The sequence below is a fragment of the Callorhinchus milii genome, unplaced genomic scaffold, assembly GCF_018977255.1.
Source record: "Callorhinchus milii isolate IMCB2004 unplaced genomic scaffold, IMCB_Cmil_1.0 Scaffold15, whole genome shotgun sequence".
NCBI classification, from domain to species: domain Eukaryota; kingdom Metazoa; phylum Chordata; class Chondrichthyes; order Chimaeriformes; family Callorhinchidae; genus Callorhinchus; species Callorhinchus milii.
The window spans coordinates 17,296,965-17,312,810 of record NW_024704756.1 but is presented as its reverse complement, the minus strand read 5'-3'; the positions used below and the strand labels follow the sequence as shown (position 1 = coordinate 17,312,810).

Sequence of the window (15,846 nt, the reverse complement as noted above, 5' to 3'; positions counted from 1 at the left end):
GGGGGGGGGGCGGTGATGATGGTATGAGTGGGATGAGGAAGGTGAGTTAGGCACAGCGGGGAGGAAGCTGACCCAATATGTGTTCTATGCTGTCACAAGAGGAAGTGATTCAGTTTGGACTGAAAGTGGAATGGTACTAAACTAACTGTATGAGCGATCCCCAGGTGTGGAGTGAATGGGAACAAATGAACCTTGTTTCAGGTCTGTTTGACAGACCTTGGGTTCTGCCCTATGTGTCACTTCCCTGGTCTGTGATAGGGGGGGGGGGAATTAATTCCTGGCATTCCAACTGGATTTGTAAGATGGGGGAAAGAGTGTAAAAAGTGTGTCCAACCTGCAGGTTATTAGCCCTGTTTGTGGAAGTGAGTGGTGTGGTGGTGGATGTACAGCACTTGGTTGTACATACTCCTGAGAATGGCCCACAAATAAAAAGTAGTGAACTCTGTGCATAACCTGGAAACGGCCTTTGGAGGAGGAAAAGATAGATGAAGCAGAGGTTGACACACATAAATCCCATACCTGTGAACAATAAGGGGTTGATTAAACTAACACTCACACCCTGGCAAGTGAAGAGGTATGCACAAAGGTTATGTTAATTTGTTTCAAAAAGCAGACAGAATACTGGGTACAGGCCTGCCTCACTCAGTTAATGGAGAGAGAGCCGTCAACTGTCCCCGCCCTTGAGTCAGAGATAAAGTGTAGGCAACCTACGAGTGTGTCAAGGGCATATTTGAATGAGGAGTGAGTGACATTTAAGCAGGAGGATAGAATCTCCATTTAAATACCGTAGGTAGAGCTGTCTGTTTTCAGTGAAATTATCTGTTTTATTTAAGGTCAACGTGAGTTATTTGCCAAATAGTGACTTTAAGCTACTATAATGGGAGGAACTTATTTTCCTGTTACAGCAGGGAAAACTACTCAATTTACATCAGAAGTATTTACTCCACCAATTTATTTCATAGTAATTTGTTAAATATCTGCTTTCAGTGAATGGATGTAGTCAATGCACTGTAAACATTTATTTAAAAATATATTCCTTCCAAGAATAAAAATTATAGTAATTCTGATCACTTCACCACTACAAAATTCAAGTGTATCCTGGTATGCATAGGATATTGAAAGGAGTGGAATTCAAGGGTGTAACTGAATTGAGGGATCAGAATGATGTTGGGTAAGCGTAATTACAGTGGATTGTTAGTCACCTGAAGCCTAAGATTGGGTCACTGTGTAATCTTAGCTGCCTGTCAATTTCATGCAGAGTTTTTCAGTTTAGGTACTAGGTACAAACGATGTAGTAAATTTTATTCTCGACCAAATCCTCTGACTTCAGAAGTGCCAATTGAATTGGTAGCACTACTTGAGGATATTGGGTTAGTAATAGGAGTACTTTAGTGAAGTATAATGCAGCCTTACACATTCCCACATTGTACATGACTTATTTTATGCTGTTTTATTTCCTGAAGTCTCAAAGATATGTATACTTTTGAAGGTTCCATGATAGAAATTCTTGTAACTTCTGGAATCTCCAATTACCCCAACATAGACTCTAGAGTCTCCCATGGCATGGAATGATACTCTTGATTGGGTAAGCAGGGTGCCTCTTTCCAGGGAGAAAGTGCACTTCTGCATTCCAGAAATGGAGAAAATTCCATGTGTAGGGACATTCTTATGTGAAGCTTTGTCTGGTTTGGATACTTTTAAGTTTGGTGATGCTTTTTCACATGTCTGACCAAAAACATTTTTTGATACATATTAAGTATTTTTGTATGACATTCAGATTCTTTCGTTTATTTTTCACCTAGTTAACTACAACTGCTTCTTTATCTACTAGGCCCGTTTTCCTTGGAGTGACGAATATGTTTGACGTATGTCAAACAATTTTATCATGATAGAAGTAACGATTCATAGGGACTCATTTGTTGAAATTGTTTTTCAGAATGTGAGTTAAGGTTTTTGTTTCATAAATTGAAGCCATTTCAAAGTGAGTCAGTTATGATCGGTACCAATACACTCATTTATATTTAATATATATATAAATATATATATTTAAACTTGCATTTTATTTTTAATGTGTTTAGATTTTATTCAGAAGTTCTGTATTTATCATGTACATTCCATTATCAGACATTATTATCGTCTTAAAACTCTGAAAAAATCCTATAATTTGTCACAATAATAAACTATACTACCCTGCGGAACAGTTTCCCACCAAAGGGGGTAATAGCCAGATTTGTCAGTCTCCTTCGTTCATAGACTGGGTGCACGCTTTACTGAGGTGAATTTCTATAGCTACGTTTCTTGGCCCCATATTCTTAACTTTGTACCTTCTAGTTTCTAGTGCATGGTCTGAAGTCTTTTTGAGGTTAGAATTCTGAGCTCACAAAAAAATTGTAACTGAAATCCAGAAGGAAACCATGAGTGAGGATTATGTTGCTCAGAAATTATATTGATCAGAGTACCCTGCGTTCTGCTCTCTGACTACAGTACTGAACCTGGTTCCTTGTTTGTGTTTTAAAGAGCTTTAAGAATGATTTCCCTCATATTCAATGTTACATTTCAACCTATGTTAATGCTTCAAAAATAATTAGTCTGTGATTGGTCAGTTGCAGAAAATCTACTTAATGAGACTACGAAGAGCTAACTCAGGTCAGAAATTAATGCAGAGTATATTTTGTAACAATTTTGCTACGGTGAAAGTAATTATTTGTAGGGATGTGCCCCTGGTTTCTCGTGTAACAATAATAAAATAATAATAATCCTTGCATTTGATATAGCGCTTTTTATGTCTTCTAAACGTCCCAAAGCGCTTCACAGAATATATTGTAAAGTGAATTGACTGTATATTTGTGGGCGAACGCGGCGACCAATTGCGCACAGCAACGTCTGTCCCACAAACAGCCGTGGATTGAAATGACCAATTTATTATTGTTTTGGGTTTTGGAGGGACTATTATTAGGCTCTGTGTGGAGTAAGGAAACTTGCCCAAGGTTTCGCCCTCTGCCTGGAATTGAACTCGGGTCTCTCGCTTGCAAAGTGAGTACTCTAAGCACTGAGCTACAGGACTCCACAAAATACTATGTTCTTCTGATAACATTCTGCTTGGTAGAATAATTTGTTAATAATCGGTGATGGACATCTGGTCCAAGTTTAAAAATAAGCCGTTGTTTCTCATGCGACACACAAGGTTTCATCACACCATGGAGCATGATCGCACACTTTACAGAATATCCTGTGAAGCGCTTTGAGATGTCTTAACAACTTGATAAGGTGATGTATCAAATGCAAGGATTATTATTAATGTAGCTGGATGCCTTCTTAATTTATATATTTTTCCTTGATTTCATGAGCATAGGATGCTCATGTTCATAGTGACCTCCATTGTACAGCTTGTGAGAAAACAAAGTAGTAAAGTAGGTTCTTCAGGTGTGTATTACAAATTGGTTTAACACAACAAGCTGTAAAGGTATCAAAAGTGATGACCTGCTTCGCCTGTGTACGTAACGTTGAATGAAGCTTTTCCAGTCGGGCAGTGGTCTGATAAATGAAAGTTGTTGTTAAGTCTCCCCTTTGTAGAGGCTGTTCTTTTTTTACACACAAGCCAATATTGAACATTTGGCCTGTTAAGAATTTATCTGGACTGGGCTATCCAATCTATCTGAGTTGGCAAAAGTGTTTTTGTTGGATTGTAAAATCAGTGCAACGTTTTATTTATGATGTTCCCAACAATGCAGTCTGTTTTTGTCTTATTTCATTTGACAGTGATTTGAGCTTCATTCTAGTTGGAATTATTCCATTTTCCCACTTCTCAGGAGTACAGAGTAGAGTCCTATCAGCCTGGGGAAAGTGTGGGTTGGAGGAAGGATGACCAATATGTGAATGTGGAAAATCTGTGCTGTACAACCTGCTGCTAGCAGTTTTCCTGAAACTATTGCCATTTACTAGCTGCTCTACTAAAAAAAAATCCTTTTTCTTTTAGATTCCCTCATTTTTCTCATCTACTTAACTGCAATTGCTTTTTTTTAAATACTTTTGCACCTAGCACCAGTTGGTGACACTTTCGTATCAGTGGGAAATTATGTGCTGTGGTTATTTTACCGGTCTTTGAAATGAAAGCTCCAGAATTGCTGGAATGAAGATTGTGACAGGATGCTAACATTTCTCTCTGTAGTTTTGTGTTTGAAGTGGTTTGTGATTTAAAAAAAAACTACCAGAGAAGCTCATTATCTTTAAGAACACTACAAGTGCAAATACTGTACTAAGAATGTATTTAAGGTTCATTGGACCAATTCTTTTCCATCTACTAGTATTGAAAAATGTACAAGTATGATCAGACAAACAAACATTTCAAACTGAATTGGAGCAACCTGCTCAGTTAATGCTGGGTATCATGCTTATCGCGTATCCCCCGCCCTTTGCTTTATTACCAACAAAACATCTTGCAGATGAGCTGCAAAGAGTTGAACCACAGTTCCTGTATACTAGTGGCATTGTAGTCACAGTATCAAATCCTGTGGTTAAACATTTAAATGCTCTAGTGTGTGGTTTTTGTTGTGATCTACTAGTACAAAAAGTGTAGGAATATGAGCAGATTTCTCCTGCTTCTGAAATGACCTACACCATCCGCAGTATCACGTTCAGTGTGCAGATGCTGTGAGTGAGACACTGCATTGAAAATATTCAAATTGAATACACATTTCTCTCTTAATAGTGCTGAAGTGAGTTACAGGAACATTTTGAATTTTATTTTAATTTGAGTGAAATTTAAGAAATGTCAGTTGTGTATCAACCTTTCCTAACTTTACTGTGGTGCATTATTTGGATAAGAGCATTTTGAGAAGAGAACTTTTGATCTGGAAGAATGGATGATATATCCTGAGTGCAGATAAAAGCCTAGTATTGGCCCAATGTTCTGACTCTGATCTTAGGAAGCATCCGATTATGCTTTTGTAGAAATAAATATCCTCTATTTCGCACTGGTGTTTAATGCATTAGCACAGTTCTGTCCTTGGTGATTTTATATAACTTTATTTTTTTTGGTCTTTAAGATAAGGTGCTATATAAAATGCAAGTAGTATTATTTTTAAAACAATACTCAATTTTCATGACTCTGAAAATTTGTGGGTTTTTGTAGCTCTAAACTGCAGTTTTATTGAGAACCTAGTGCGGTAAAATACGCGATCATCAATGAAGATTGAAAAGAGTAGCCAAGAAGCTGAGCTAATTCAAAAGGTGATGCCAAGCTTGGATTTTTGAAGGAAAGTTCAGGGGCAAGGTCTATAGTAGTTTGAATGTATTGGACCAGAAAAGTTTGTAGTTGGGCAAGAAACTTAAGAGAATGGGTGAAACTACAGGTAAGATGATCAGCTACTAGACAAGCCTTTGCTTTTTTCGTGTTCAGTACAATCACTGGTGTATAAAATGTCCTCCCCAAATTTAGGAGCAGTGTTGAAGTCTTCGACTTTGGCTATAGAGTGAGTTAAGAGGTGTTGGAGAAGAGACTGATTTGGCTTGAAGGCAAATTTAGTAATGGAAGAGAATTTAGTTCAGATCAGAGGAGTTACAGTCACTCTGCCTCGCCTCGTCTTTAGCCTCCTTAAATCTCGCCGCAAGACCCTCCTCCTCGACCATGCCATCGGCCACCCCCCTTCCCCTCCCTCCCTTCTCCACCCCGCCCCCACCACCGACCCCAGCTCGGGTCTGAAATGCTGTACATTGTCCAGCGCCTTGGGACGTCCTCCCGACATGAAAGGTGCTATACAAATGTAATATTGTTGTTACTGAGATGTGAAAATTGGATCTGATAAAGATGACATCATTTTTCGCATACTTTTCAGGACTGTCTACAAAAGAAACTGTATTCTCATAGTTCCATTGGAATTGAGGTTCAGTGATTCAATCATTGCACTGTGAAAGGAGTGACGTTTGGGTGCTCACATGCCATGTGCTGGTTGATGGATGCAGAAGGAAAGCATGAATCCTCCCCAAATGTATGTTCTTTATAAATTAGGTGCACCTTAAACTGGGGCATTAAGACGTTGTAAGCAGTTGAGCTGACAGGACATCATTCTAACATGAAGAGTGCTATACAAGAATTTTCAATCTGAACAGTGAAAGTGATTTAAATGTCATTCTTTAGAATTCATATTTAGATTTTATAAAGGATCAGCAATGGATAAAAAGACTTAAATTGTTTTTATAATTTGAGAATGTGACTGTTTTGGTTGGGGAATCGGATATTTAATATGACCAGCCATCAAGCGCAGATAAAGCCACGATAAAACATACTACCCTTTTTTCAGCATCGGTGTGCTACATTATTTACTTCTTTTCCTGCATTAGTCATGGCTTGGCAATTGCACGAGAGCAGATGCCTCTGTGTTCAAGTTGTGCAGGTCTGTATCCCAGATCACATTTTGAAAGCACAAATGAAGCATGGTAATTGGGAAATCTGGTGGAAGGAAATTTGAGGGGAGATTTGATAAATAGGGGACACTGCGACAGACCCAGCAATATTGATCCAATCCGTACCCATTCACTACAGGCCTTAATTGGTCAAAACTGCTATAAGATGAGCACTGATCTTTTACTCTACAACAACAAGATTACATTTGTATAGCGTCTTTCACGTCGGGAGGACGTCCCAAGGCGCTGAACAGTGTACAGCATTTCAGACCTGAGCCTGAGTCGGGGGTGGGGGGAAGAAGGGAGGGGGCTGTTTTATAGATTTTCTCTGTGTTTTTTGCTGTTCAAAGATGTGAGTAAAGCGTGGTGTTATTTGACACATGACCTCAACATACAGTTTCTCCCTGTTATTGTCGTATTGTATGATGGCAGGATACTCTTGAGAAGCGAAGGTTTTGAGGAGCCATCATTGCTGAATTGAGGTTAAGGACATTACAGTGTTTTTTAAAAACGTGACTGTTGCATGAAAAACAACATTTCCCTTTGTATTTCCTGTTACTGTGGTCTTTGCTTGTATGTGATTAATTTGCATAAATATCTCGTGAGAACCTGTGAATCTTCTATTTTATTAATTTATTCATAGCCTTTATTTAAACTATTGTCCTTGTGTGTTGGTGGCAGTTTTAGGAGTGTCTTGAACCAAAGAGCATCGAGACGTTATAATTAATAATCTTTGTATTTGATATATCACCTTTCATGTCAGGAGGATGTATTGAAAAGCTTCACAAGTTATGCTATAAAGTGTGTGTATATATATATTAGCATTGTGACAAGGCACTATAAAATTGAAAGTTGTTTTTTCTAAGTTCTTTATAAACTCTGTATACCTTAAGATGGGGGAATTAAGATGTTGTAAGCAGATGAGCTCCCAAAGAGTAGTTAAAAAACCTTATTATGTGACCCAGGTCATTGTGAAAGAAATGGGAGTAAATGGGTATCGCAGACCTCGTTGTTGATTCCTTTATGGTGCAATTTTATGGTGCAAGAAGCTGCTGGTAGCCTTACCTCTTCCGCAGCTTGAGTTATGTTTTTTAATGTAACCTATCTGACCATCTGTATTGTTCATGATCTGTGCCTTTTTTTTAAAAAAAAGCTTAACTTATCTCTGAATCAGAAGATTGTGGGTTTAAGCCTCACATTGGGAATTGGAGTTGCATAATCTATGCTGAAACTCCAGTGCAGCACTGGAGGGCTCACCGCATTGTATGAAGCGCTGTCGTTCGGATGAGACGTTAGACCAAGGTCTCACCTGCCTGTTCAGGTCGCTGTTAAAGATCTCATGTTACTATTTGAAAAGAGAAGAGAGTTTCTCTCGCTATCTGGCCAACATATTCCCCAAATAAAATTGGTCACTCACTCCATGGCTGTTTGAGGGACATTGCTACGCTTAAACTGGATGCCGTGTTTTGTGAGACGTATCAATGATGTGATAAGGTGCTAAGTCAAAATATTATTACCTGGTATAAACACTAGGTGATTCACATAAATGTCAGTCCTTTGCTTCTCATTTACTAACTCAAAAATGACCCTGCAGTACTAACTTGATTTGTGAACCAGTAGTATTATTGTTTGCAGATGAATTTAACACTTGTAAACGTATTAATGAGCTGATTCCAGCCTTCAACAATAAGGTGGCAAAACCGAGTGAGAGAACACATGGGTGTGGAAGGATGGCTGTTTGTATGTTTGACATCTATATAAAGTTGTGAGGATACAGGCTTAGGCTGAACAATCATTCGAGCCTGTGGGGAAACTTGGACTTCTGGATTGTTTTTGGCAGGTGCTGCATTTTGTATGTTAATGAACTTTTAGCAAGAGTTTGAAAACTAAATGGGGTGGTGAAACTGAAGTCCATTGAACTTGTGCCCATGTATTCTGTAAACATTAACTATGTCCCTAGGTTGTTTCCATTCATGACTGCTGTTGTGGACAGTTTTTGCATTAGCTGCTGGTTAATAATAATAATAATAATAATAATCCTTGCATTTGATGTAGCTCTGCACAGAATATACTATCAAGTGAATTGACTGTGTATTTTGGTGGACAAAATACCAAATACACAAGTTGCAGTGGTTTTCCAGGTGTTATGAGGCCTGAGGAAGCTTGTTATATTTGTTATATACAGGCCCAAACTAAGGATTTTGGTGCTTGATATTGCACCAATATTTGGTTGACTCTGGAAATTGTGGATAGCTTGCTTGGCTGTTTAATACTCCTGAGCTGCAACCTAGTGTTGAATTTTATTGACAGTAACGTCACATTAACTGAAAACCTATGAATTTTTGTTTGGCTGAAATTCCATTCGTGAGGAATGCAAGTGCTAATATTCAAGTCCATTTTGACCAAATTAAGTAATTTTTTTCCTGAATGATGGTTGCTGGCTAGTTTGTGTCAGCTACAAGAGCCATGTTCTATAAAGTTCAGAGTCTCACATATAGGCCATCTAGAATTGGCTTAAGGTGATGAACTTGACAACAGAATGTTGGAATTGAGTTGATTCCAGTTCCTGATCAGGCAGGTCTTGAGTACTCCAGAACATTGCCGAGGACAGATCAACCAGCCTGGTTTATCACAGGACTTTGAGGAACAGATCAATTATGGGGAGCAGGGATTCTTCCTATAACTTCTATTGGTCCTGCAAGTCAAGGCTCCTACTAGGTAGGGTGGTCCCAGCTGGACGAGCAGTGGGAAAGCTTGCTAGGCAGTGCTCTTAATGACAAGCTAAACAGTTTTAGATAAGCAGTTTAACTGGTTAAGCTCCAGGAATGCCCCCCATTGCACACTTTGGAGTCCCCAAGCTCTTGCTAACTTGCAATTAGGTAAGTAGGAGAGAGTGTGCGTTCCATTCCAGACCATGGAATTTTCATTTGTAGATGGGATTCATGGAACTCTGTTTGGCCATCCCTGCTCTTAAGCAAGGCCGATGGTATCTGCATGTGTCAGACACCCGGCTAACCAAACACAAACTTAGGTCACCCAGCTAGAATTGTGTTAAACCACCACAAATATGATTTTACTGTCATATTTATTCAGTTATCTGAAATTGTCATTCACTGGGATGCTGAGGTGTTGGTTGATAAATCTTGTACCTGGTGTATAGACTTTACAGTTTGAATACCTAATGAGGTGACTTAGTGCTGATCCAAATCAACCAATGTATTCAATCTGATTCCAAAGGGATCTTCTTGGCTGCAGTCTTTATATCAGATTGTGGCAGAGTGGTTGGAATAGATACAGGTACAAAACCTAAAAATACATCATTTTCTGGTTAGTTTAAATGCAATCTGTGCAATTGTGTTATGACCCAGTTTTGTGGCTTGGTAAAATTCATGGGGATAACTAAAAATCTGTGTGAGACAGTGAACAAATCTAGGCCTGTATAGTTTGTTCCTTATCTGAAAATCATGCACATAATCCCCAAAGTGGTGTATATAAGAACTTCAAAAATGCAGTGGGGGAACTATTTATTAGTTAAGTTGGGCTGCTGCCCTGATAAAATATCTTGCAACATGCAGCCATAAGGTAGAAAACTAAGTGGGCTGGAGGAATAAACCAGTCCTTACTATATACACCTTTCTTTTTTCCATTGATTGTATAATTAATGCCTGTCAAGAAAATTTTTATGATGAATATATTGGTATGAATACTGTGTATAATGTCTATTTGCACACTGTTCATATTTTGACTATGAGGAGGTCATTACAACCCAGTTAAAATTTTGAATTGGGATTATGTAGCTATAACCAGTAATTATATACATGGTGGTGTGGCAGCCTGGCTTAGTTGTTAGTACTCATATAATCAAGATGGCACTCAATGTACAGGAGGATATTAACCACCCATGGCATTACTCAGAAGGGAGTTTCTGCCAGTTTCCACACCAATTAAAATTGGTCATTTGTTTCATTGCTGTTAGTGGGATGTTGGGCTGTTGCATTTGCCTACAAATACGTAGTTGCTCCATTAGATCTTTTAGAAACCAAGTGCTTTGAGATGTCCTCTTGACTTGAAAGTCGCAGTGTCAAATGCAAGGATTGCTATTAGATAGGGCTGGGGGATGTTTCTGTCTTTTATTACTATAGTTTTATTGCAAGAGTTGATGGGCTTTTTACTGTGTGTACGTTATAAATCAAACCAAGGTTACCTCCTTGGCTGGAAATTTGGGTGGCATTTACATTATAATATATAGTGTGGTGAACATCACTATTGTAAAATATCAAATCCAAATGTGATTGTTATTTGAAACAGGTGAATTGTGCTAGGCTGCATTTTTGTTGTTCAGTGAAAATTTCAGCATGACATCAGTGTCAATTGCAGTCTAATGATTTAAAAAGTGCCAAAGTCCAGGGAACGCTTTTGCTAGGTTTATGTTGGTGCCAATCAGTATGGTGTTGGATGTTTTAAAACACAAGAAAATTTTGTAACGGTTGACTTTACGCAGTACTGGGGGATTTTTACTTAACCTGCTCAAGCTTGTCACATAAGTTAGAAAGAATGCTCAGTGAGAAGGCATGTCTATGTAGGGTCAAACTGTAGCTTTTGTTTGTAATTGATTAACCTTGCTTATTTAACCTTGCTTATTTATCTTTTCCTGTCACGATCTTGCTGGGTTTTGCCTACTTTTTTTAAGCTCTAATCTTGATGTTGAGATTACTTTGGGATTGGGTTTCTTTAAAATGTGAACTGAACACAGTGGTGAAACAGAACACTTGTTCACCTTGGAGATCTGGTGTAAAAGCCAGTCTAGAAAAGCCTCTCAAATGTGGCCACCTATCAGAATTTTTAGAAACCATAAACTCTCTATCCCACCTACCGATCTCTGCTGTATGCCATCTTCATAAACTAGTATAGCTAATAAAGCTGCCTCTGGCAAAAAAATCACTTGTGTGTGGATTCAAAATCTGGGACTGAAGTGCTCATCGAACACTTTGTAAATTTGAATGAGCATGTTTTCTATTTCATTTTGTGTTAATTTTATAATAGTGGAATTTGAAGTAGATCCAGGACTTGCTTAACCACCTCTATTTTCCTGCTGCTCAAATATTGTTCTGCCATTTGTGCATTAAACAAAAAACAATTAAACTCTGCAAGTGTGTAACCAGAAGAACTGAGAACCCAACTAGATTTAATGAATCATTGGCAGTCTTAGTTATGATGTGTTTATACTGCACTTAATCACCACAAAAAGTGCCGTGTAATTTGGAAGCGGGTTGCTTTGGAACCCTGCTGCCAAGTCATGGGGAGATTATTTCAACAGCTCTTCAATTTGCGCTGTTGCAGTATAAACACAGGAGTGTGAAGAGATCTTAGCTGCACTCCACAGCAGTCCCTGAATGACTCGAGAGCAAGTGGCTGTGGTGTTTAAATGATATTGAAATAAGGGTTAGTTTTATGTTAAACTTCTACATGTGTCTTTACTCATGCAGACTAAGTTACAGATTTTAAGAAAAAGAATGTTAGCTTTCTGAGTTGTGCATGAGGAAGGAGAAGTATGATTTGCACTTTGATTCCAGGAGAACAAGTATTAAAAACCTGGGATTTCCCCTTGCTTTAACATTCCTAAAATGGGCCCAAACATTGCTGCTACTTTGATTGGCAGAGTTCCTGAATTTGAGGTGGCTGAAAATTCCAGTTGATTTGTTGTTGAACAAAACTTTCATGTGACCGTTCATTTCTGAGTTTTCTCCATAACACAGGAAAGGAAAAAAGAGAGGCCAACAATATTTCATTGTATTTTCACTTAAGTGTTCCAAAAGGAACAGTTTTTTGTACCTCTTACTTCCTGGATTTTGATTATGCTGTATTCTGCTACAATGTCCAATTCCCAGATGTTAGGAAAACATCTGTATGCTTATTGGTCACTCAAGTCCAAGAGCAACAACAATACAAATAATTGTTTAAAAACTTTTAGGATTGTGAATTCAGTAAAATACATTCACCCTTAATATTTTAACCCCCTTCTCCTCCCACCCGTGCCATGACCTTTCTTAATTGAACACATTACAAATGATTATCTTGACTCTGAGAGAATATTTCTCCTGAATCTTTTCTAACAGTCCACTTCAGATTAAGAATTTACTATTTGGGTATATCCATCTGGGTGAAGGGTTCCAGTTTCTTATAAATCTGACCAGGATTTCTGTCCTTTGCCATTAATTATATTCTTGCATTTAATGTAGCATTTTTCATGTTCAGGTGTCTTGAAGCATTTGACAAGATTTACTATAAAGTGTAGTGACTGTATTTTGTAGGTGAGCAATGTACCACAAACTGCCTTAAATGAATGACCAATTTTATCCAGAGGATTGTTGGTGGGAACGATGGGACAAACTCCCTATTCTTTTTGAGTAATGCCATGGGATCTTTAACAAGCGCCTTCAAATAGTCATATATTTTGCAGTAAATCCTTTGAAGTGCTTTGAGGTGTTTCAAATCCGGGTTAAGGCACTATATCAAATGCAAGTATTATTATCAAGAATAGGAAGTGAAGAGACTTACTGATGTCACTATTGCTGTTTTACAGATTTAATCCAGTGTACCAATGAGATGAATGTGAATATACCACAGATGGCCGACACTCTATTTGAGAGGGCAACAAATAGCAGCTGGGTTGTGGTGTTCAAGGCTCTAATCACAACTCATCACTTGATGATGTATGGTAATGAGGTGAGTCTATCAATAATTCAATTCTAGTTTATGAGGATGTCGTATGCTGGAGGTCTGGGAGGAACGTTTTTCTGTCCAAGCTTTAACCATGGTGCTGGCTGTGAAAATAATCTACAGGACAAGAGAGAATGCTTTCACTTTCCTTCACTTTGGAGGAAACCACAGGTGGCACCAAGCTTTGCAAAGGTCCATCAAGAAACTGCAATCAATTGTAAATTAATGTACGCATTTATTTAATTTCTCTTCTCCCCTGCTCCCCGCCCCCATCACCTGCCATCCCAACAAACCTGTGACAGACCAAATTGCAAATAGAAGGAAAAGTTAATCTTGTTTTTCTAGGGTTTCCACTTTGACATTATTACTACTTCACAGCACCGGGATATTACGATTGCAGTATTGACTGCTGCTGAGGACAGTTTACTGAAATCTATCACAAGCAAATAATGTGCAAGAGGTCTACTGACCTTCACCTCCCTGAACTAGACCAACAGACAGGAAGGTGGGAAATTGCAAACTTGCCGTTGTTCTAGGAGTTTGTTTATTGCTGAAGCAAGTTAAAAAGCAAATGTCTTCCTTTCTCAATAAAAGTTCCACACCAACGTCAGTTGATCTTGGCACCTTTGAGGTTGCTTGAACAGTTGTTGCTGGTTTATTCATTTTCCAATGAACCCTGTAAAAGTATACACATACACTTATCCTCTAATTGAGGTACATTTTGTATATTAATGAATCTACAAATTATTAATGTCGGCTGCATTTATAGCCATCTTCCATCTGCCATTTTCCATGTGGGCTGGCTCACCCAACTGACCAGGTGGAATGCAGTTTCGCAATCTACTGTTGTGTGAATGCCTTTGCTGGGCTGTATAGGCCTGCTTTTCTCTCCCTGTCTGTCCTCTGCTATTATAATCTATTTAAGTTTGTTTCCAGCATCATAAGTAAAGCCAGTGTACTGCTCAATATAAAGTTTAATTTCAGAGTATTCCAGAGATTGGAGCTTGGATACTGTTTGGAAGCTTGCAAAGACTAATCCATTGTTAAAGGACCCGTCTTGTCTTCAAGAATAAATAGTGTAGCTGATTGTTTAGAAGAAAAGCAATGAAGATCTTGCCACCTTTTGCTGTAAACTAGACATGCTGAATTGGCACGCTAAAGTTCATTTGTGGGTATCCCATCTGATTTGCCGGTTTTGATAAGCATTGGGTGGGGTGGTACTTGCTGCTAGTCTGGGCGGTGGCAAATTTCTTCTTTTCTACCTTGCTCTGTGTAGAGATACAGTTATCTAGTCACCAGTTAACAATAAAATGGCTCAGCATGAGTTTACTTTCCATGTACTCTTTATCAAGTATTTCCAACGTGTCAGACTTAATCAGCATGACTTCTCTGGACTGTTCTGTGTCCAACCCAGACTGGGCCAATCTCCACTGCTAGGCTCACTTACTCATTTTGTCTGAGAAAGTCATGGGTGAAGTTTTATAACTAATTGGACTCGAATGACTCATTGTATTCTAACCAGTTATAATTTTAATACTCAGATTGAATTGACCAATTTCCATGCATGCTTGCAGACCTCTCAGGCAATACTTTTGGCTTTTATCATTGTCTGAATTTTACATTTGAGGAACTTGCTCAATTGTATCGAAAGTAATGTTGCTGAGGAACTTGGTGTTGCAGGCCACCACAGTGACAACATAGAGATTGTAGTAACATTAATACCAGGTTTCAGTGCCCAATTACACAAGCAATCTTCATACTAATGTGCATGTAATTTAATTGGGATCCCAATGCAACGTAAGTATCGGTTGCTGGCGAAGTTAACTGGGTTATGACAGAATCTGAAGTAAGATCATGCCAACAGCTCGTTTCAAGCAATTTTTTCCATTGATCCTTGATGTTTTGACTTTGGTAATGTTGTTTGGTAGTTCGGACCATGTGCTGAACTCTGTTAGCACAACTGGTCTCAACTTTAGTCCATATATGAATCAATTGCAATAAATCTCAAGCCAGACATTCCCACACTGCAGTAAAATTCCAATGGATTCATTCATTATAATGTCACTCCTGGTTCACAAGGGAACAAGCCTTTTTCAGAAGGGAAGCTAATAGAGTAGAAAAAGATTTGCTGCCCCAAAGATACGGTGGAGACCTTCCAAGTAGCGGTGGTTCTGGAACTGCTTCATCTTGCCGGTAAATATTGAAAATGTTGATATTTTAAAACTGAACTTGAGTTTCGGTTTCTTACAGAAGCCATGATTCAACATTGCATTGTTCAACTTCTCAAGAACTTTTTTTCCTGAAAAAGTATCTGCTTTTCTTTCTCCTCTTTAAAGATGTTAAAGATTTCATGGCACTATTCGAAAAGAGAAGGGAGTTTTTCTCTCCCGGTGTCCTGGCCAAGAATCCCCCAGATAAAATTGGTCAATCACTTCATGCTGTTTGTGGGACATTACTGGATGCAACTGGCTGACACGGCATTCTCTAAAACAGTCAATCCACATCTCTAGCCACTTACTAAAATATCTTTGGATTATTGAAGTGGACCACAGAATATGCCTGACAACCAAAGGAATTGACGTACCCGGTTTTGATTGGCTAGTGATGATGCCTTTGTTGCTTGCAGCGTTTTATCCAGTACCTGGCTTCAAGGAATACACTGTTCAACTTGAATAACTTTTTGGATAAAAGTGCCATGCAAGGTAAGATTGGTTTTATGTATTT

General features: G+C 38.5%; 1 protein-coding gene across 4 annotated transcripts in view; it reads left to right on the top strand.

The window, feature by feature from the left end:
• si:ch211-200p22.4 (phosphatidylinositol-binding clathrin assembly protein) overlaps positions 1 to 15,846 on the top strand; it is a 45,556-nt gene that overhangs the window by 438 nt on the left and 29,272 nt on the right. For all 4 annotated transcript variants that reach the window (XM_042340888.1, XM_042340887.1, XM_042340886.1 and 1 more), the window contains exons 2-3: positions 12,986 to 13,128; positions 15,749 to 15,824. In XM_042340888.1, the coding sequence (XP_042196822.1) occupies positions 12,986 to 13,128; positions 15,749 to 15,824 (219 nt within the window). The remainder of the gene's footprint in view (positions 1 to 12,985; positions 13,129 to 15,748; positions 15,825 to 15,846) is intronic.